General features: G+C 41.1%; 1 protein-coding gene across 2 annotated transcripts in view; it reads right to left on the bottom strand.

Moving 5' to 3' along the window:
• Positions 1-250: 250 nt before the first annotated feature.
• The window catches only part of LOC137645870 (zinc finger protein 528-like), a 41,706-nt gene continuing 19,698 nt past the window's right edge, over positions 251-22,258 (bottom strand). For both annotated transcript variants that reach the window (XM_068378867.1, XM_068378868.1), the window contains exon 2: positions 251-3,796. In XM_068378867.1, coding sequence (XP_068234968.1) covers positions 256-3,174 — 2,919 coding nt within the window. In that variant the 5' untranslated portion in view covers positions 3,175-3,796 and the 3' untranslated portion in view covers positions 251-255. The remainder of the gene's footprint in view (positions 3,797-22,258) is intronic.

Raw genomic sequence — 22,258 nt, 5'->3', positions numbered from 1 at the left:
GCGTATTCAATTTTTGTTTTGAAATAACATTTTAGCGTGTAATGTTTTTTTAACGATCTAATACCTTTCCATGATTAAATTCTATATAACAAGTGACCAATGTTGCCTCATACATGCACATGTTTACAAAGTGAAATATATTATTTGATACTAAGTGGCAACTCAAGAACAACGCTTGTCAGATACAAAAATGAAAAAATTATTGACAGTTTTGCTGCATACTGTATGAGAGGAGTAATAAAAAACCTCACATTACTAAACAATAATATAAACTTTAATGTCATCTTGATCCTCAAATCCATGAGGAACTTCTGGAAGCTTGACTTTTCCCAAACCTGATTCTTGTACTGTTACATCAATTTCATCACCTTGTTTATCAATGCAGACGGGATCATTAAGTTCCATTTCCACTAAATGCATTTTTTTATGCTGGTATAAGCAGGCTCTGCGCATAAAAATCATTTTACAAAGTTGACATATATAAGATCCCTCGGACTTCTTCTTAAGATGAATATGAAGAGAACTTTCCAGCTTGAACTTTTTACCACAGTCAGGACAGGCAAACTTCTGCTCAGTATCATGAGTTAAAACATGAGTCTTCAGGCTGCCTCTACTCTTGAAACCTTTACCACATTTTTCACATACAAAAGGTTTATCTGCTGAATGAGTTACCATGTGATTTTGAAGTGAACTTCGATACACAAAAAATTTATCACAAACATTACACTGATAAGGCTTCTCATTTCCGTGGGAGGCCATGTGTGCTTTTAGGTGGGAACCTTGCTTAAAGGTTTTGGAACACATCAAACACGGGTACGGTCTCTCTCCATTATGAATGCGCATATGTCGATTATAATTGCACTTCAAGTAAAACTTTTTGTTACACACACTACACTCATGTTCTCGCACACCAGTGTGCATTTTGATATGCATAGATAAGGCCTGACGGTAGGTCAGGTGAACACCACAAATATGACACATATATTGTTTCTTGCTGGAATGAGTATCCATGTGGTTTTTCAAAGTGCTTCTCAGAGTAAATTTCTTTTGGCAAATATTACAGTTGTATGGTCGCTCACCTGTATGGCTTCTAAGATGCTGGGTCATGAGTGATTTTGCAGCAAATCCTTTTTCACAATACTGACACTTGTATGGAAACTTACCTTTATGACATCTCATGTGAGTTCGATAGTTTTGCAAACTGGAATATGTTTTATGACAGTCAACACAAAAGTAATGAGCTTTTTCATTTGTATTCTTATCTTTATGTAAAACCATATGTCCTTTAAGTGTATGAGAATTTTTAAATGTTTTCTTGCAAATTTCACACTCATAAGGTCGATTTGTGGAATGAACTAATGCATGTAATGTTAAAGTATTTTTACGTTTAAATCTGGCACCACACACTGGGCACTCAAAAGATCTTTTATCTAAATGAACAACTTCATGCTTTTTAAGGCCTGGGATACTTTTAAAACTTTTATTACAATCTTTACAAATATGAGGTCTCGCTTCAGAGTGAACACTCATATGAACCTGAAGATATGAATTTGCTCGAAAACTCTTGCCACATATTTTACAAGCATGTTTACGGTTTCCATGGATTCTTTTGTGATCTAAAAATTTTTTGTTGCTAAAAAATGTCTTATTGCAAACTGAGCATGTATAACCTTTCCTGATATAATTTTCTTCCTCCTTGGAATTCTGGAAATGACTGGTCGTTAAATAACCATTTAATAAAATTGTGTTTGCTTTTTCTTCAGATTTTGCATCTACATTATCAAAATTACTTACATCTGTTCTTAATGAATTATGACATCTAGCTCTCATTGAAACCAGCATATTTTCATCCAAATCATTATGACATGACCAAATATGTTGCTCTAGCTCCATTGTATCTAAAAAAAATTTTGAGCAAAGAGGGCAGTCATGTGATTGAAAGATTGTGATTGTATTGTTACAATCATAAGTTTCACATTCAGGAGCAGAATTGTCTATGTCACTCAAAACAATATTTCTTCTACCATTACGGAGGCAAGCATCTTCAATACTATCACTATGACTAGAAATATGACTTTCAATTTCTCTTTTATTTAGGAAAATCAGAGGGCAACGTGTACATTTAAATATTTTATCATATGAAATAAATGGATGAATAGAGATCCCTGTTTCTGCCTCTTCTTCCAAACACTTCATTTCCTTGAAACTGTCAAGATTACACCCAGTCAAAATATGGCATTCAATTTCTTCTTTTAAAAAGAATGTCATTGAACAATTATCACACTTGAAGAGAGCTATAAAATCCTCATTTTGATCCACTCCAGTAAATGCCATAGGATATTTCTCTAATAATAGTGGAGAATTTGATACAGTTTGCTCATTTACTAAATATTCTTCATATAAATCTGTCTTATGCAATTTTGTCCTTGGAATGAAAGATACACCTGTATTTACAGATATACATATATAGTCAGTGATGTTTGAATTATCGGAACCTTCTGCATTAAGATTACTATGAATAATGATCTGTTGACTTTCTTGTAACCCGTCTCCACTACTTTTCCCATGATGACTTTCCCTTTTTTTTATTTCCTCTCTATTGTGATATGCTTTAAATATTAAAGTAATACATGCATCAGAATTTTCACTCAGGACTTCGGAATTGACCAAAAGGGGTATCTCTAAAGCATCCTTACCAAAGTCATGACTATGAAAACTGCTCTTACAACTCAACTCTTTACTTCCAAAAACAGTTGTGTCACAAAGAACTTTTGTTACTACTTCTCTTTTATTAGCAACGTCATTTGACTTAATTAAGTCAACAGCTACTGAATTACTATCACCGTGATGAGATGATGTGTGAGACTGTAACTCTACTTTTTTATTGAATGTTTCAGAACATCTTGGACATCTGAAAACCCTGTGGTAAACTTTCAACTTTTCAGGGTCTTTTTCTTGAGGTTTAAAACATGATATATCAAGATCCTGAACATTATTCAAGTGCACCTCCGTAGTATGCTTTCTCAACTGCTCCTCCTTTGAGAAAGTCAAGGGGCATTTAGAGCAATCAAAATTAGAAATCACATGGCTCAAGATATGTGTCTTAAGGCTATTGGCCAACATGTATACCTTTCCACAAATTGGACATTCATTTTTATTCCTTTTACTATCCATCTGATTTGGTCACCTTTATGTAACTTTAAGTTTTGTACTGAATTTCAATTTCAATAATTATGCCAAGTGATCATACTAAGAAAAATTATTAAAAGGCAACAAATCTTAAGAAAAAAAACTAAATTTCAAGCCAAAAAAGGCAAAATGGGGTTCTAATCTACCATTGGCATATACAGTAAAAAATTAGCATAAAGTTTTCCTTATCTCATTCATAAGAAGGTCAAAATGACATTGACATCCCTATCATAGCATCCAATGTTCATGACTATTCTTCTGTTTAGCAAACCATGTTTTGAAATAGCCATCTTACATTTTCTAACTCTAGTTGTACTATATCTCATGAATGTATGCTCCATGTTATATTCTACATTTTGTTTCCTGACTGTCCTTTAAATCAGAACTTTAAAAAAAAAAGACTATAAATGTTCCAACAGAAAAAACATGATTACCACTAACCATTAACAATCACAACAACTTTGGTAAAACACATACAAGTAGCGTAATATACCCCAAACTAGTGGAATATGAGGATCAAAACTTTCTCCTAAATATCTTCTTTTTTTTACTCTGTAGAATACCATGACTCTTGCGTCCAATCTAATTTCTATAAAGGATCCTGCTCCTGTAAAAGATAGAATATTACTACTTATAGAAATATTACTACTTATAGAAAATTTAAAATAACCAAAAATAAAAAATTTCTAAAGTAATTTGTATTTTTCTTAACTATACAAACCTGGGTCCTTTACTTAGGAGAATAGATAACTGCGAAGCTGGAATACCGCAATTTAAATTTATAATGAGATGTAAACAACCGACAGTTGGTATTCCTGTCAGTATAGGGGAGGTCAACAGTCCCCCTCCTTGGCTCACTGACAACTCACTTAGATGGCAGCCAGGATTTAGTCGGGGGTTGGTGCTTGGGTTTGTATACTGTGCAGTAGTTAGAAAAAATAGAAATTACTTTGATTAAAAAAAAATACAAATTACTTTGGTTAGAGAAAATAGAAATAACTTTAAAAATTTGTGATTTGTTCCTACATAAACACAAACCATCATCTTTTACTTAAGAGACTCAAACTTAGGTGGAAGGAAGTCCCCATTCCAACTGGCTGGAAACTTAAACCAGGAACTCGAGACTTGTCACAGTTCCTAACACCTCGTAAACCAGAAAAATACTTGGTATCATGACCCATGCCTTGAATGGTTATACTTGAGCCAGAATACTCTGTGTTGTAACCTGGCTAAAGAAAACTGGGTTTGCCTGGATACTTCACACTCCCCCTCATAAGGAGTGTGGGGAAAAAGACTTGTGACGGGCCGAGAGAGGGTGTGACTAAGAAGGCAGGATGTAAACAACTGAGTAACTTTTATTACAGAACATCAGTTTATATATACATCAGTTGCGGGCAACAAGGCCATAACATATAACAGGCTGTTTCCTGTTTAACCAACAACGGTTTCTGTTAACATTTAACTGTGAGAAAAACAGACAAGTTGATTCAGGTCATTTTCAGTGCGAGGGGAGAGCGAAAATACAAAGGAGAATACATACAAAAAAAGAGAAATGTTGTTGCTATGTATGATCGTGTGACACACGGTTGGTACAGACTCCTCTGTGTCTTGTATGTGCGGTAGCTGTAAGCTAAGTGATCTTACCTAACATTCAGAACTAATCCAGATGACGAGGTATTCAAGGCTGTATCCCAATAGAGGGGAAGACGGAAAGGAATGAAAAGGCCAGTCATTCTTAACTTTCATCCCAGATTTACAAAAGAAAGAGAGAGAGAGAGAGAGAGAGAGAGAGAGAGAGAGAGAGAGAGAGAGAGAGAGAGAGAGAGAGAGAGAGAGAGAGAGAGAGAAGGGGGGGGGGAAGGAGTACCCTTCCCGGGCAGGGTTGATTCTCAATAATGCACTATTTTTCCATATGTATGCGGGGAGAGGTCAGTTGGAGTCAACGCACACGCAACTATTGTCATTCAGCCTTACTGGACTTCTTCAGTGATATCTTCATCTTGTTCTTTAAGAAGTGACATAGCAGCATTTGTACTCAGCATGGGAGGGAGGGATCGACTGTGGAATTCCAAGAATTCTCAGCACCCTTGTTGCCCTTCTCTCTCTTGCCCTCTTAGATAGAGATGCTAGGTGTCGTAATCACTCAAGGGTGGGAGGGGGACCATGAAAATGAGCGATCACATCTCTTAGAATACCTCCACTTTGAGGAAGGGCTCTGACATGACCGTTTTCTTCTATAGGAAGACTTCTTTCGCTCCAGAGAGCATCTTAAGTTCATCCAGGATATCACATGTCTATTCTTCTCATGCCTACTTGATGGAAAGTCCTGCTTGGAGGAACCTCCTCCGTGCCTAGAGGTGTCACAAGAGATTGACCAATCCCGTGCCAAAGACATATCCAGTGATTGAGACTGGGTTCAATCCCATTGGGCAAGCCTTACCACTAAGTTTTGTCTTATAATTTCGGTGCTTGGAGGAAACAGGCAATGTAGTTGCGGCGGAGTCGCGATTGCCTGAAGACGAAGGCTTTGTTGTTTTCTCACCACAATAGGTTTATCAATTAGACTTTACTCCTCTTCCGAGGAAAAACTTCCGATGGGGTCTCACTTGGTGGAGAAGAATTGTCCGAACTACAGTACTGTACAGTGTTTCCACATAGAAAGCAAGGAGCGAGAGTATGAAGCCCAAGTGTGAGCTGCCACAGTCTTTGGGGATCAAGATTCTATTGATTTGATGCCCATATGTACATTTCTGTTTTCACCTTAAAAGGCAAATGCACATGAGCCGATGTTTGTGCATGTGTAGAGAAACAGGATTGGGAGGTAGATCGTGTCCTCACCCAAAACCTTGAGCTTTTTATACATCAAAAGTTGAGAGTGTGTTCAGTTGCGAGTGCCAGTGACCATGTTCATGTTTTAGAGCGAAGAAATTATGTGCATGGAGATCTTGCATTTGGTGATTGTGAAAAACTATAGCATAGTAAGCCTAGTTGTAAAGACCTAGCTCGTGGGGATTGTGCACGTGCTGGTGATCATACACGTATCTTTGTCAGGGAAGAAGAATGTTTTTCTGCTCTTGGTACCGAAGGAGAGTCCTCATAGGATCATCCTTCTTCTTCTTCTTCTTCTTCTTCTTTGTCTACATCTTTTCCCACTTCCATGTGGGGTTGATGTTTCTGGTCAGCTTTCTCCATCTACCTCTGTCCTTGTGTTGATGAATTGCATGAGAAGCGTGTCCCGGTGAAACACAAGGTGTTCGTACACTTCAAGACAAATGCTCTGATTCCTTCCCATATCTAGCCTTACAATGTGATCGTGGAGAAACTTGAGCGTCCACATACTGGATTTTCCAGTGACCTCTGACAATTTGGTGCTTGTGCTCTTTGTTGTAGTCTTTACACGCCTTCTCAGCTCATGGGGGAAAAACCATCTCCTCAAGAGTTCACAAGCGCTTCAGATGACAGGCCTTCTTTGTGAGTAAGCGTGGGGAAGGCATTCATTGTTCATCCTGGGCACGATCAGCGACAGAGATATTCGGGGCAGTTTTCTTCGTTTATCAAAGTGTTAATGCATGCGGGGATAGAGTTACTAAGGCATCCAGGAAGCGTTCCTGGGAAGGAGAGAGACTGGAGCTTATCTCATCATCCTAATCAATAGCACACACAGCATGCCCGTTGCAAGACTTGCTACTTGAGGCAAATGCCTTAGGCTTTGAACCTTGAACCAAGATGCTTCCCTGGGGGGGAGGGGGGGGGGGGGAGATTTTGATACTCCTCCCAGAAACCATGCAGAGAAATCTGGGAACGTCTCAAAAGACTTATCCAGATCAGTTGTCTTGTGCTTTGGTGAATTCCTCTTCTTCCGAACAGCCGACAGCTACTCATCAGGGGAAGAAGAAGGTGCAGGAACAGATGAAACAGGTGATGGGGAACAACCACGCTTCCTTACCGAGGTTGAGGATTTAGGAGCAAGCAGACCCTATGCAACCAGCAGTGGTTCATCTGCAACAACAACAATGGACACATCCAAGGGTGTCACCTAATTGCTCTTCTCTACAAGCAGGATGAGAGCAGCAACAGGGAAGGAAGACTTCTTGAATACTAGTGGCTGCTAAAACCTCCTGGAGTTTCTCTGCAGAAGGGGTGCCATCAATAATAAGGGCAGGCCAGATCCAGGTCCTTGCAAGGTCGTCATCCAATATAGCAGGGGGAGAACCTTGGGCGTGAGGCAGGGGGTATTTACTTTGCTAGGATGGTAATACAGTAAAGTACTCTTATCTCACTCAAAGAACTCTCTGTAGGCTCAGCCCCACCGGACGCAGCTAGTGTGAAGGTTGCAGGAAAGTTTCCTGCGGGAATTTGAAATATACAGTAATTTATCCTATGTAGGTGGCCACATCGCAAGCAGGAAGGCTTGATTCTCTGCAGTTGTTACCGAGTGATGTAACATGTTTCAAAATTCCGTAGCGGTTCCCAGCGTCTTCACCCAAGAGCACTAAATTTTCCAGCAAATAAAGACATACTTGCAGAGCATTGGAGGGTGGTGTTTCTAGTGTACCATGTGTCGCCTCGTCGGTGCTTTGTTGCCCAAGTCATGCCAGTACCTCGATGTTTCCCGCATATGGTGTGGCCTTACCCTGAAGGTAGGGCAAGGGTCTCCATGTTCTTATATTCTCTGACAGACATCGCCTCGGGAGGAGAAGGCTAAGAGCATGCAGCAGCCTTTGAACCCAAAGGGGGATTGATTGATTGATTGAAAGTTTTCTGGCATCCTGACATCTAAGGTCATTGACGCCGATACCATTTACTGTATATGAAAATTAAAAGAGAATTCGATTAAAACCATAAAAATTAAGAAGTCATCAAAATAGTTATAGAGTTTTCAGAAGACCTGCTTCTGAAATAAATCTAAAAATTCCGCTCGCATAGTAAGACACATCATGTCCAAGAATCTTGGCAAGGATAAACCTGCCATCCTCACCTCGAGCCTCAAACAGATATCTATTTCTTAAGTTAGTAAAATTAGGGCATTCGGTCAACAAATGCCTCACTGTTAAAGGTACTAAGCAGTCCTCGCAGTACGGTTGGTGTTGGCCCTTCAGCAGAAACTCGTGTGTCAACCGTGTGTGACCAATACGGAGACGACAAAGAGTCGTCTCCCATTTTCGGGGAATCATGTTATACCTCCAAGGTGATATGATATTTGTTACTTCCCTCATTTTATTGCCGTCTTGACTGTCCCAGTGCTGTTGCCATTTATCACAAACCAATTTCTTGATGTAAGGTAGGAGATCGTTACATGGAATGGGATACCTCCTTGGTAGCAACTCGGATGCCGCATTCTTCGCCAGTAAATCTGCCTTCTCATTCCCAGACACACCTACATGTGCTGGAACCCAACAAAATCGAACAGTTATACCTTTCCGTCCAATAATAAAAAGCCATTCTAAAATCTTTAAAACTAGAGGGTTACTAGAATTAAAAACTTCTAAAGCTTGAAGAACACTCCTTGCATCACTAAAAATTGTAAAATTACCCTCCTTTTCCAAAGCTATTTTCTCAATAGCGGTTAATATGCCATACAGTTCGGCAGTAAATATGGAAGCTGTTAGAGGAAGTGCACCTCTACAATTAAAATCATTACTATGTACTCCAAATCCAACGCCAGCATCAGATTTGGAGCCATCAGTATATATAAAAGTCGATCCCCTATGTTCTTCGACATGTTCCATAAAAAGAGACCTGGATTCTAAGTCAGTCATATTCTTCTTAACTCCAATAAAGTATTTACAAAAAGATATGTCAGGTAATTTCCATGGAGGCGTTGATGATAACTTGAATGGAAGTACCTTATTTCTAATTATATCCAGACTATTTAAAAATCGTTTCACCCGAAAGCCATAAGGTTGAGGAAATTTTGGGTGCAACTCAAAGTATGATGCGTGTCTTACAAGGCTTGCAGTCTGAAAGGCTAGACAGCTAGGGAGTCTTTGCATTCTAAACCAATACCGAAGAATGGAAGACATTCGGTAAAGGTCTAGAGGTAACTCTCCAGCATCAACAAGGAGACTTGGGATAGGCGAGGTTTTAAAAGCTCCAGTAGATAATCTAATACCTGCATGATGTATAGAGTCTAATATTTTTAACCGGCTTGGGGTGGCTGAAGAATATACCTCACAACCATAACTAATTTTGGAAAAAATCAAGGCCTTGTATAATTTTAAAATAGTATTGCGGTCTGCCCCCCATGATGTATGGGACAATACTTTTAAGATATTCAGAGCTTCAACACATTTAGCTTTTAGCGCTTTTAGGTGAGAAACCCATGTAAGTCTACAGTCAAATATCAAACCTAAAAATTTGGTTTCCGATACACATGGTATCCGTTGACCTTTAATGTATATATCCGGGTCTGGATGTACTCCCCGGATACGACAAAAATGGACAATGGTAGTTTTACTTGTCGAGAACTTAAATCCATTCATGTCAGCCCACTGGATAATTTTATCAATAGAGAGTTGGATTTTTCTCTCAACCATTGCCATTCTAGTGCCAGCAAATGATATTGAGAGATCATCCACAAATAGTGTTGAGAGAACATCCTGGGGAATGGCTGAGGATATCCCATTAATTGCTAGTGCAAAAAGGGTTACACTCAGCACACTACCCTGAGGAACTCCTTCTTCCTGGCACTTACTCTCTGATAGAGTTTCCCCCACTCTCACTTGAAAAACTCTATGTGAAAGAAATGCCTGAATAAATAGTGGCAGCTCTCCTCTCAATCCCAATTCATGAATGGTTTTAAGAATACCATATCTCCATGTGGTATCATATGCCTTTTCAAGGTCAAAAAATACTGTAACATGGTGCTGTTTGGAAGCAAAGGCTTCACAAATAGATGACTCAAGTCGTATCAACACATCAGTCGTTGAGTGCATTTTTCGGAATCCACATTGAATCGGTGATAAAATACCTTTCTTTTCAAGGTACCATATCAGCCTTGCATTGACCATCTTCTCCATGATTTTACATAAACAAGATGTCAATGCAATAGGACGATAGTTTGCTGCTAAAAACTTGTCTTTACCGGGTTTTAAAAAGGCTAAAATAATGGCTAGTTCCCAAACACTTGGGTAGCTATGATCATGCCATATTCTATTAATAATACTTAAAATAAATAGCTTTGTATTAAAATGTACATGTTTAATCATTGCATATGGAATTCCATCGGGTCCAGGGGCTGTATCGTTGCAATGAGCAAGTGCGGAATCAAATTCTCTTTCAGTGAAAGGAGAATTATACGACTCTTCCCTTCTTGTTGCAAAATTTAAAATTTTCTTTTCTTCAGTGCTCCTATACTGGTGACCAGGGGCTCCTTCACACTTGCTGGATACATTTGAAAAATGATTAGCCAGGGCATTGCTAACTTCATTTGCTTCAGTTACATACTGGCCATTCACCTTCAACACTGGTGGTGGGTTGGGGGTGAATTTGCCAGCTATCTTTTTTACTTTCCTCCACACAGAAGATGGTGGTGTTCTACTGTTAATGGAGGAAACAAAAGACATCCATGACTGGCGCCTTGCTTCTTTCATGGCACGACGGAACTGTGCTCTACATTTCTTGTACATAATTAAATTCTCATCAGTTCGGAGTCTACGCAATCGTGTTAGAGATCTTCTTGTGGCTCTGTGGAGTGCAGTTAGTTCTGAAGACCACCACGGGACTGGTCGTCGTTTGAATAATCCTGTTGTTTTGGGAATTGAATTGACTCCTGCTGTATGAAGAGTTCCATTCAGCAGGTCTATGGCATCATCAATACTTTCAAACTGCTCTGCTCTCCCTTCAATTTCACTTAGCTCAGAAAATTTAACCCAGTCTGCCTTGTCTAGATTCCAACGTGGCGATCTTTGCAAAGATGGACCCTTGTTGGTGTTTATAATGATTGGTGCATGATCACTAGTATGCCAATCATCTAATGTCCTCCAATCAAAATCAAGAAGGCAGTTAGAGCTTGCAATTGAAAGGTCAATGCATGACAAAGTACCTGTCTGAACATGGAAGTGCGTGGGCTCTCCTGTATTAAGGAGCCCCACATCCTCATTCTCCACAATTGATGAGATAATATTGCCCCTTGTGTTGGCCAAAACATCACCCCATAAAGGATGTCTACCATTCATATCTCCCAGTAAGAGAAAAGGTTGAGGGAGTTGTTGAATAACTTCTACTAAATCATCATATAAAATATCATCATTTGGAGGTAAGTACAGAGAGCATATTGTATATTTTCTCCCTATATCAATTTGTACAACAACTGCCTGCAGGGTTGTACGTATAGACATGGGTATTTGGGGAACATCTCGACGAATGTACATGAGACTTCCGCCATGGCTCCCTGCTTGTTGATTATATGGTGTTCTATAGCTAACATACTCTCGAGGACTAGGAGTGTTAGAATCAAGCATACTTTCCTGTAGACATACTATTATGGGGGAATGCTCATGAATTAGGAGCTTAAGTTCTTCATATTTCGCCCTCAAACCCTGACAGTTCCATTGCAAAATGGAGGAGAAAACTATGGATTATTTCTGGAAGACGTCTTGGGTGAGGTCTTCCCATTAGCAGTTTTTAATCTAACATTATCACTTGTAGGTTTCTTCAGAGATGGTCTTGTTATGTTGGGTTTTACGTTGGAGTTTTTCTTTGTATCTTTTTTATATATTTGTTGAGGGGGATGGTGGACCTCAACTTGAATTTCTGATTTATTTAAATTGTCTTCTGGTTGATCGCCAACATCAACAGACAAAACATCATATTTATTTGATGTCATAATTCTAGTATTTCTTATGGAAGGGGGTGAGAGAGATGGAGGTCTCTCTCTTTTACGATTAATAGGTTGCAAGTTACCAGGTTTTTGTACCTTCCCCACTACAGGTACACCTGATAACTTGGTGTCAGGTGGAATCTCCATTAAATCAGGCAAGGATATGGCCTGGGAGAGGTTAGTACTATCCTTTGTAATGGGGGACAAAGGTTTGATAGTTGTGGGCAATGTCTTTTTGTTGATACTCAATGATAAATCTTTAGGAGATGTTCTTGTCTTATGCAGCACTTTACCAATAGATTGTGAATTCCTTTTTCGAGAACTACCTACAGTAGTAGGTGGGTGAGATGATTCCCGAGGAACTTTTTCTCCTGTTTTTAATGTTTTTGCATAAGTATTAGATTTATTTAATAATCTCTTGGCATGCCCCACGCTTACATGTTCAATAATTGATTTATTGAGGGCAGCCTCTTCTAACTTATAAAACTGGCAGCTCCTATCATTAGATTTATGATTAGAGTTGCAGTTTAAGCACCTTGCCTCAAGTGTACAATCCCCATGATAAATTTTGGAGCAAGTATTACAAATTTTTTCATTATTGCAAACTTTGGAAGGATGTCCAAATTTAAAGCAATTATAACATTGCAGTGGCTTCTGCTTAAAAGGTTGAACTCTGATCCTTTCGTTTTCTATGTCTATGTGGAAAGGTACATCAGCATCCTGGAAAGTAAGAACAATCATTGATGTTCCAGGTACTTTATGTACTTTCCACACTGATAGGGGACACATGGCCAATATCTCCTCTTCAGTAAATTCATACAGATCCCTATTAAAAACCACTCCCCTTCCATAGCTAAAGTTTAGATGGGGTTTGATGTCCAATTTTATATCATCATTTACTGTCTTCAAATTAGACAGTATAACAGACTGTGTGTATGACTTGGCCTTTATCAAGAAACTTTTCTTCCCAAATCGAGATATATCTCCAGGTGCGATCGTACCTACCTTCCTCTGAAGAAATTTGCATATCTTGAAATAATTTTCCGTACCTCCTACAGATTGAGCAAGAAGCCACATTGGTGGTTTTGGCTTTCTTTGGGATGGTATATCTGCCTCTATATCTTTATCAGCCCAGTCTGCTGGTCTGTAGACATCCAGATCTTTAGGTGCCCCATCACACAGAGCACCCTTAACATTCATATTACCTACTTTAATATCAACAATGTTACAGCTTGCATTAAATGCTTCCTCGTGACAATTAAATGATAACCAAGATTCCCAATTATCATCTTGAAGTTTCATTCTAATTTCATTTATTGATCCGTAACACTCAAATATTTTATGTAGCACATCATAATTAGCTTCTAAAGGGATTTGGGTAACGTGCAGGACTTTCAGTTTTCCTGTGTTGCCCAAATTACCCTTTTTCCGAGTGTTTAAAGAATAGTCCTTTTTAGTTCCTACGTCGTCAACGGAGTTTTCTTTAAATGAATTGCCAGAGGTCGTCAACAGTGCCGGGGGCGAGTCAGCATATCCAGGGGAGGTGGGGTCATTTTCACAAGATTCCATCATAAAAAAAAGAAGAGAGAAGAGTGATTTTTTGAAGTTTGATTTACCTGCTTGAGAACATTAAGGCATCACATGTTGGGAAGGAGATTTACACTCTCCACTACCGGCACAGTGAGAGTATACTTCCCAGATGGTCCACTCCATACCCTACCCGAAGGATAGCATCAAAACAGATATAGAGGCACAGGTGTAAGCTGAACCCGCCTGTTAGGACTGAGACCAAGAAACTATGGAATCATCCTCCCCATATCTGTAATGACGGGCTTCCGGCCAAAAGCCGAGAGTCCTACCCCAAGCGTTGGATCCCCCTGGATTCCGAAGACCCAACACTTGAGAATAGTTCCGCCAAAAAGGTCCAAACCATCTTCGGGATGGCTGAGATCATCCAATACTCTCACATATAGCTTTGAGCACAAACACCTCCCAACCGTGACACCCTTCCCATTCTTCAAAGCAGGCAGCAATACCGGATGTAGAAACATCCGCCCAAGTGGCAATAATAGATGTAGAAACATCCATGCCATAAAAAGAGAAAAAAAAAATAATAAACACACATATATATGTAAATATATACACATACATATGGGAAATTTTACTCATAGGGTTGGGACAGCAACATGAAGGAAAGTTTATAATATTAGGAGAAGGTTGAAGCCATATAAAGAGTTAGAAAAAGATGAAAGAGAGAAATTTAGATTCGAACTGGGGGAGCAATTTCCCCAAGTTCGAGAGCCCTCTTGCCCGTCACCAAGTTTCAGCACGGCAATGAAATGCCGTGCTGAAGCTCAATGACTTCATCAAGGCATTCTCTCATTAAGAGGGACCCAAAGGGGGAAGGAGCTAGAGTTTCTTGGGCATAACAGCTTGGGCATACCAAAAATTTACTTCAAAGAATCCCCCTTAGAAATTTCTTCCTCCTTTTAGTGAACTCAATACCACTACAGCAGAGACCACTTTCTACATTCAGGATAGGGGGGTTCCTGCAAATAGTTGTGACATTGCAGCAGCTACAAAGTTGATGAGGGTCAACTTCTGGCTTGTTCATCTACCAGTCATTGCCCTTATTAGGTTTACCAGGACACAGTCACGTGTCTGACCAAGGAGTCGACATCATCAATTAAGAAATATGTTATTTTTATAATAAATTTTTTAATATACTTACCCGCTGGTTATATAAGAATGGCTAAAGTCCCTGGACGCCCCAGCAGGAAATTCAAACTCTCGCGCGGCTATCGCAGATATGCCAGGTGTACACTAGCGCCCTCGGGGTACTACAGGTAGAAGTATACCCAACTTCTTCAGATTTTCCATGCCCCATGGTCTCTAGAGGAGAGGAGGGTGGGTTTTTAACTTATATAACCAGCGGGTAAGTATATTCAAAAAATTATTTTATTATAAAAATAACATTTTTAAATATAAAACTTACCCGCTGGTTATATAAGAATGGCTGATTGACACCCTTGGTGGTGGGTCAGATACAGTTACATAATTGGAAATTCACTTAAGAGTTACATAAACAACTTAAGAGGTTCTAACCTGATAAGGAAGCTGACAGCAATGCTCTGCCTCATTTTGTCTGCTATCCTTAGAAGATCTAGCGGTCCACCCAGGGAGCTGATGATCTCTAGGAGCTGTCAAACGGTTCAATAACCTATAACATGACAGGACCTCAACTAATACCCTTGTTCCGGGCACTCTCTAGGAACAAAATGACCACCTGACTAGATCAAAGATTGCGGAAGATTGTCGCCTAATCTTCACGTACAATCATAAAAAACATAACAGTTCCAAGAGAAGAACAAGGGTACTAGGAATCTAGGGAAATGTAGTGGTGAATGTCTCACCTACTATTGCACTCGTTGTTACGAGTGATCCCAAAACGTAGACGTCCTCATAAAGAGACTGGATACGGTCTAAGTAATGCAAGGCGAATACAGGATTACCCCTTCACAAGGCTGTATACGCGATGCTTTGCAGAGAACAGTTTAGTTTAAAAGTTACAGAAGCTCCTACAGCTCTAACTTCATGAGTCTTTACTCTTTCGACATCTTATGATCTGTCACCCAACAGTGTGAAAGAACTTTTGTAATTAAAGTCTATATGAGATGATAGAACGTTTTAGACATAGATAGCGCAGGCTTCTTGACCGTGCAGCAAAGAGTCATGAATAGACTCTTAACTTCTTTGGTCCTCTCCCGATAAAACTTCATCGTTTTAACCGGGTAAAAAAATCTTCGCAGCCCTTCACAAACCAAATTCGAGAGGAAAGAGATCCCGAAAGATTTAGGCCATGGATGAGAAGGACGTTTGTTAATGACCAAGAATCCAGGTTGCAAGGCGCCTATGGCTTAACCATTGTGAAGTCCATGTTCTTGCTAAAAGAGTGAACTTCACTGACTCTCAACTATGGTAGACTTACTCAGAAAGTCTCCAATGTTAGGCCTTAAAAAAGAAACCAAGTATAAAGGCTCAGATCTGTCACTACCGCGAAATTCCAGAAACGACCCCTAAACTTCAGGCTGGCGCATCTTGCCGACACTTCCAAGTCATCTCAAATGATCTGAGAAGATCTATAAGGTCTTTATTTGATAGATCCAATCTTCTGCGTCTGAAGACAGCTGTCCGCATACTCCTGTACCCTTTGATGGTCGAGGAGGAAAAATTGTGTTTTCTTCTAAGGTCAAAGAAGAAACAGGCCACTTGTCTTAGAGTTACCAAATGAAGAGCCCTTTAGCTCTACACCACTCCATAAAACACCCTCTTTGGGTTGCAAAACCTTGAGGCAAAGATCCCTTGTACAAGCGATAGCCTCAGCTGTCTCCTTCGAACAACCCTCTAGATCATAGGGGTCTTCCGAAATACTGGAGGCAACTAGACCTAAAGCTTGATGGCTTAAAATGAAGCGTTCGTGATCCTGACACAGGAAAAAATGGACTGATGACATGCTTCCAGCAAGCACCCAGCATGGTCCCAGCATGAGTCCAGTATGGTTCCAGCCTCCTGTATATGCTCAACATGTCGTGAGAGAGAGAGTCAAAATCTAGACCTCCTCCCAAAACGCATCCAGATCAGTCGCAAGAAAACGATACTGAAGCTAGGCTTGCTGAAAAGAAGCATCAACAACGTGAACCTCATGCTGTGAAGTTAAGACCTGATCGTGTGTACCAACAAATGTTCAACACACTTAAAGCCAAAGCTTGACGCGAGGAAGCGTTAGCTGTGAGGCGAGAGAGACGCGAAGGAAAGTCAACAGTCTGTCCATACTGCTGTGAGTAAAAGACTAGACTGTATACGTCTAATATGCGACTATAATGTCGCATGTGCTTGCATCGCCGTAAGGTGCCAGCGTGCTGTATGCGTTCACCTTGTCGAGTGGATACAGCGCTCTGTGTACGTCTCGCCTGTTGTAAATCTACAGCGTGCTGCAAGGAGGCAACAGCATCGTGTCCGGTCAGTGGCGCGAAGGAGCAACTGTTATTCTATCATGACGCGGAAAAAAACCCTGACTGACCTTATCGAGTATATGTCCAGGCTGGCACATGCGTCTAGATTGCTTAGGATTTTAGACTGACCTGTTTGCCAAGAGATGCTCGCGTGTAGCATGGGTCCGCATGAGTGGAGACGCGTATCCCGCAGATCGCGAAGATGGGACAACTAGTTAAAAGGATCAACTTTGACTGTCAGCGTCCAACATACAACCAGACTGGTGTCTGCAACTGCGTGTACGTCTGTGCCGCTACAAGCGTATGCTCTAACGCTTCCCACAACAAGAGCATATCTTTGCGAGGAAACGTTGTTGAGCATCGGAGGACTACTCTGTCTGATACTAACGGAAAACCATCCCTTTGATCTATGGTAGTCCTTACTCTTTTTAGGAGAAAAATTTGTTTAGCTCAGACCAAACCTACACTCACGGGGCAGCTTGTGCGCCAACTCAATTGTGAGCGAAGGCTATGAAAAATCATCAACCGCAGTCCCGTGAGCGACCTGGGAGAGTCCTTATGACATTTCCAGCGCGCCTTGTGCGTGACCTGAACGTATCCCATGCTGTGAGATACCGTCAACAGTAGTCGCTAGACCCCAGAAGAAGGTACAGTGGTACCTTTACATACGAATTTAATCCGTTCCACAACCGACTTGGGGTGTAGAAAATGTTCGGTTGTATAAACGAATTTTCCCATAAGAATACATTGAAATAGGATTAATCCATGGTTGAGCCCAAAAACCTATGATAACTCCTTAATAAATTACTACACATAATTACACATGACAATAATGCACACTAAATTAGATAATAGACATGTAAAAGAGAATAATTATAAAGAAATAATAAATAAGAAACGGGTTTTAAGCGTCACTTTACCTTAGAAAGTCCAGCGCAGGTGTCGGTCTTGCTACGCAGAGAGGAGACGGACGGGCGGCGAAGAGGTAGAAAGGGTGACTACGATAAATGTACACTACCGTAACTTATTCTAACTTACACTAAGTGAACTTTAACCTTACTTAGGTTATTTATTTTTTTATATTTTATATTTTTTTTAACATTTTCTTTTTTTCTTTTCGATGATTAATTTTAATCACTTTCACTCTCTACACTTAAAATTGATTGAATTTTTTTCTCTTCAATCTTTGCCGTTTTCTTTGTTTCACTTTCTTTCGCTTCACTCTTTGCCGTTTTCTTTGAACCACTTCCTTCCTCTTCATCATGAGTTTGCTTCGTAGTTTTTTTAAAGAAGCTATCGATAGAAAGTTGCTTGGTACGGCTTTTCAGAATGTTTCGAAAATGAGTTAGGCAAACATCATCGAACTGCGCAACTACACGACAAACCTGCAATTTTTTGGGATGGTATTTGTCGATGAAGTCAACCACGTCTTGATATTTTCCTAACACCTCTTTTATTTGCGCCGAACCTAACACATGCTCTACCTCCTCGATCCCTTCCTCGTCATCACTCATGTGCTTAGACATAGCATGGAGTTCCTTGAGCTCCTCCTCTGTAGTAAGTTCATCGTGATGTTCGGCGACGAGTTCCGTGATGTCATCTGCGTCGACCTCCAGACCCATGGACTTGCCAAGGGAGACGATTTCCTCTACGTCTTCCGCTGCACCCACCGCGGGATCAGGTTCGGGGTCAAAACCCTCGAAATCTCGGGGAGAAACTGCATCAGGCCACAGCTTCTTCCAGGCAGAATTGAAGGTTTGTCGAGTTAATCCCACCCAAGCCTGATCTATGATCTTCAAGCAGTGCACGATGTTAAAGTGGCTTTTCCAAAATTCAGGCAAAGTTAAGTTTGTGCTTTGCGTGACATTAAAGCACTGCTTGAATAGGTGCTTGGTGTAGAGCTTCTTGAAGTTTGAGATAACTTGCTGGTCCATGGGCTGGAGGATAGAAGTGGTATTCGGTGGAAGATACAGCACCTTTATGAACTTAAACTCTTCGAAGATATCTTCGGGTCCGGGGGGGGGGGGGGGGGGGGGGGGTGAGCGGGTGCATTGTCAAGGCATAGCAGGCACTTTAAAGGCAATTTCTGCTCATGAAGATACTTCTTCACAGAAGGACCGAAAACTTGATTAACCCATTGGACAAAGAACTGCCTAGTGACCCAGGCCTTCGAGTTGGATCGCCAGAAAACATGAAGCTGGTCCTTATCCACATTCTGTGACTTAAAGGCCCTAGGGTTCTCCGAATGGTAAACCAGTAAGGGCTTGACTTTAAATTCCCCGCTAGCGTTGGCACATAGGGCAAGAGTCAACCGATCCTTCATTGGCTTATGCCCAGGCAATTTCTTCTCTTTGGTGGTGATGTAGGTTTGACTGGGCATCTTCTTTCAAAACCGCCCGGTTTCATCACAATTGAACACCTGCTGCTTTACGTAGCCTTCTTCCAGCACGGTCCTTTCAAACTTCTTCACAAAGTCAGCTGCAGCCTTTGTGTCCGCACTAACAGCCTCTCTGTGGCGAACAACTGAATGAATCCCGGACTGTTTCTTAAATTTTTCAAACCAGTCATGAGATACCTTGAAATCGTCTGAGGAACGTTCGGTTGAACTCTCCCCAGCATCACCCCCAGAGCTCGCCTCCTTCAAGTCAGTGAAGATGGCGTGCGCCTTCTCGCAGATGATAGTTTCAGTGATGGTGTCGCCAACAATCTCTCTGTCCTTGATCCAGATTAGCAGAAATCGTTCCATCTCTTCTATGGCAGGGCTACAATGTTTTGAAATGATGGTGATCCCCTTAGAAGGTTTCACTACTTTAATGGCTTCTTTCTGTTTCAAGATTGTCGAGATCGTCGACATGTTTCAGCCATATTCTTTTGCAAGTTCACTCACGCTTTTCAATAATTCTTTGCTTTACTTCTAAAGAAAGCATTTCCTTCTTCCTTTTCTCACCACTACCACTTGCAAAACTAAGCCTTTTAGGACCCATGATTTATGTAAAATACCGTAAAAGGATGAACGTAGAAAATCACGATTAAAACAGTTAATAGCAGAACGCACAGGGCACAACCACACGAAGCCGACGAAAACAGAGGAATGACCCAAGCAACGCTAATTGAGGGTCCCTCTGAGGTCGAAGTGCTGCCTTCTATCGGCGGAAATAAAAAATACATCCGGCGCTATGAATACCATCTACGTGTACAGGTGTTTACTTCGGGTGTCGGAAAAAAATTCGGGTGTAGAGTAGGAACGTGTTCGAATTGTACTTCGTGTGTCGAAAAATTCGGATACAACTGGTACGACGAAAATTGCTTACTTCATGTGTCGAAATTTTACTTCGGGTGTTGGAAAATTCGGATGTAGATACGTTCGTGTGTAGAGGTTCCACTGTACTAGACATTTCCCCAAACTGGGGGCGGAGAAGAAGTGTGAACAGAAGCAAACTGAGCACCTTTTCTCTCAAAGAATTAGGAGTCTTACCCGATTTTGGCGCTGACATGTCGCCTTTTTTCAACAGAAAAAACTTTCGGCGAACATCAGTTAATGCGGGATAAGTTACTAGAAAGCATATGACTCCTGAAAGGTCTCGGACGTATTGATTGTTGACGACCAAGTCTAGGTTTTGCGTCCTTCAAAGAGGACAAACTCTTTCTTCCCTGAATGTGCTTCATATTCCAGAGGAAGAGCTAGGATTATATGTGACTTGTCTGACTTCCGCTTCTCTCGTGGAAGAAAAAACACACTTGATTGCTTCCCGATTAAGAATCGCAACACACCTGCTGTGAGGGTAAGTTCTGTTCGCGTGCATACATGACAATTAACTTCCTAGTCTGGTAGACAGGAAGAACGTAGAACGTCATCCGATTGAAGCTGTGCTCTGATTAAAACGTTGACCTTCCTGTGCAGGCGAATCAGTGGCGATATGGGCGCGCTTGCATTGTTCCATATCCACATCCAATTGACAGCCACTCGCCTTGTGTTTGCTGTCACGATTGGTTTTACTATGGGAAGAATCTAGCTGGCGGTGCCGTTCCGCCGAGTCCTGACGCGCCACGCTCACGCGATGCTCGCGCTGATGCTTCGCCGCGCTCACGCGATGCACGCGCTGACGCTTCGCCGCGCTCACGCGATGATCGTGCTAACGCTTTGCCGCATCATGGCACGCCGCGCTGACGCTCCGCTGCATCCTGGCGCACCGCGCTCACGCGATGCTCGCGCTGACACTCCGCCAATTCATGACTCGACTGGCGTGGGTTGTCAAGCTGAGGCTTGGCGCCTGCCTGTCGCTGCCGCTCTGCAGCTTCATCGATTAACTTCTGAGCTTCGTCAAGCTGCCGCTTAGGTTCTGCTTGCTGCAGCCATTCTTATTTAAATAGCTGGTAAGTTTTATGTTTTAAAAAAGAGCGCTTTAAAACATAATACATTAAATCATAAAAGATCTGCCCGTGGTGGGAGATATACTCTTACACTCTATTCTCCTAAAGGCCTTAATGCACTTCCTGCTGTTGCAGCTGCAGGCGCTGCTGCACCAACCTCTACAGTTAGGTTCGTTACTGCATTGAAGACGCGTTATTGCACTGATCACGAGCACTGTCTCTTTACACTGTTACTCTCCTGGGAATGATTTAATGTTAATTTAATTATTTTCTTATTTCCTTACTGAGCCATCTTTTCCTATAGGAGCCCTTTGGGTTAAAGCATCTTGCTTTCTCAACAAGGGTTTTAGCCTGGCTAGTAATAATAATAAAATAAATAGACACACCTTCCACGCAACTAGCGAAAACTAAAGTCGGAACGAGGATCAGCAGTTATAAAATAAAAGGGAAACTCTTCAGAAACACTCTCATGAATTTCTGAAAGTCATTCCCTTCCTCCTACAAGACTCTATCCTAGGAAGAGAAGTCTTGATTCCTAGGAGTCCACTCCTAAGGATTCTGAAATCTGACCTCAATGCTTAGAGGTTTTAATTCTAGCTCTCCCAACCAAAAATTAGCCCAGCAGGCCTTGGTCCGAGAATATAATATCTTTCTAGTTAAGATTTATTTCTTAATTTAACGCCTAGCGCAACAATGTCCCACCGTTATGGTCATGTAGACATCAAAGTCTATTATCATAGGTAGCGAAGCGTCTGCACTGACGCTGACGCTCCGCTCCGCTGATGCACCGCTCCGCTCTACTGTGTGTCATGTCGCTTGGTAGCATGCTCTGCTGCCTGGCGATCGTCGGCGCGCCTGGATAGAC

This window comes from Palaemon carinicauda, chromosome 8 (assembly GCF_036898095.1).
Source record: "Palaemon carinicauda isolate YSFRI2023 chromosome 8, ASM3689809v2, whole genome shotgun sequence".
Taxonomy (NCBI): Eukaryota; Metazoa; Arthropoda; class Malacostraca; order Decapoda; family Palaemonidae; genus Palaemon; species Palaemon carinicauda.
The sequence above is the reverse complement of the archived record's forward strand: the minus strand, read 5'-3'. Positions and strand labels throughout refer to the sequence as shown.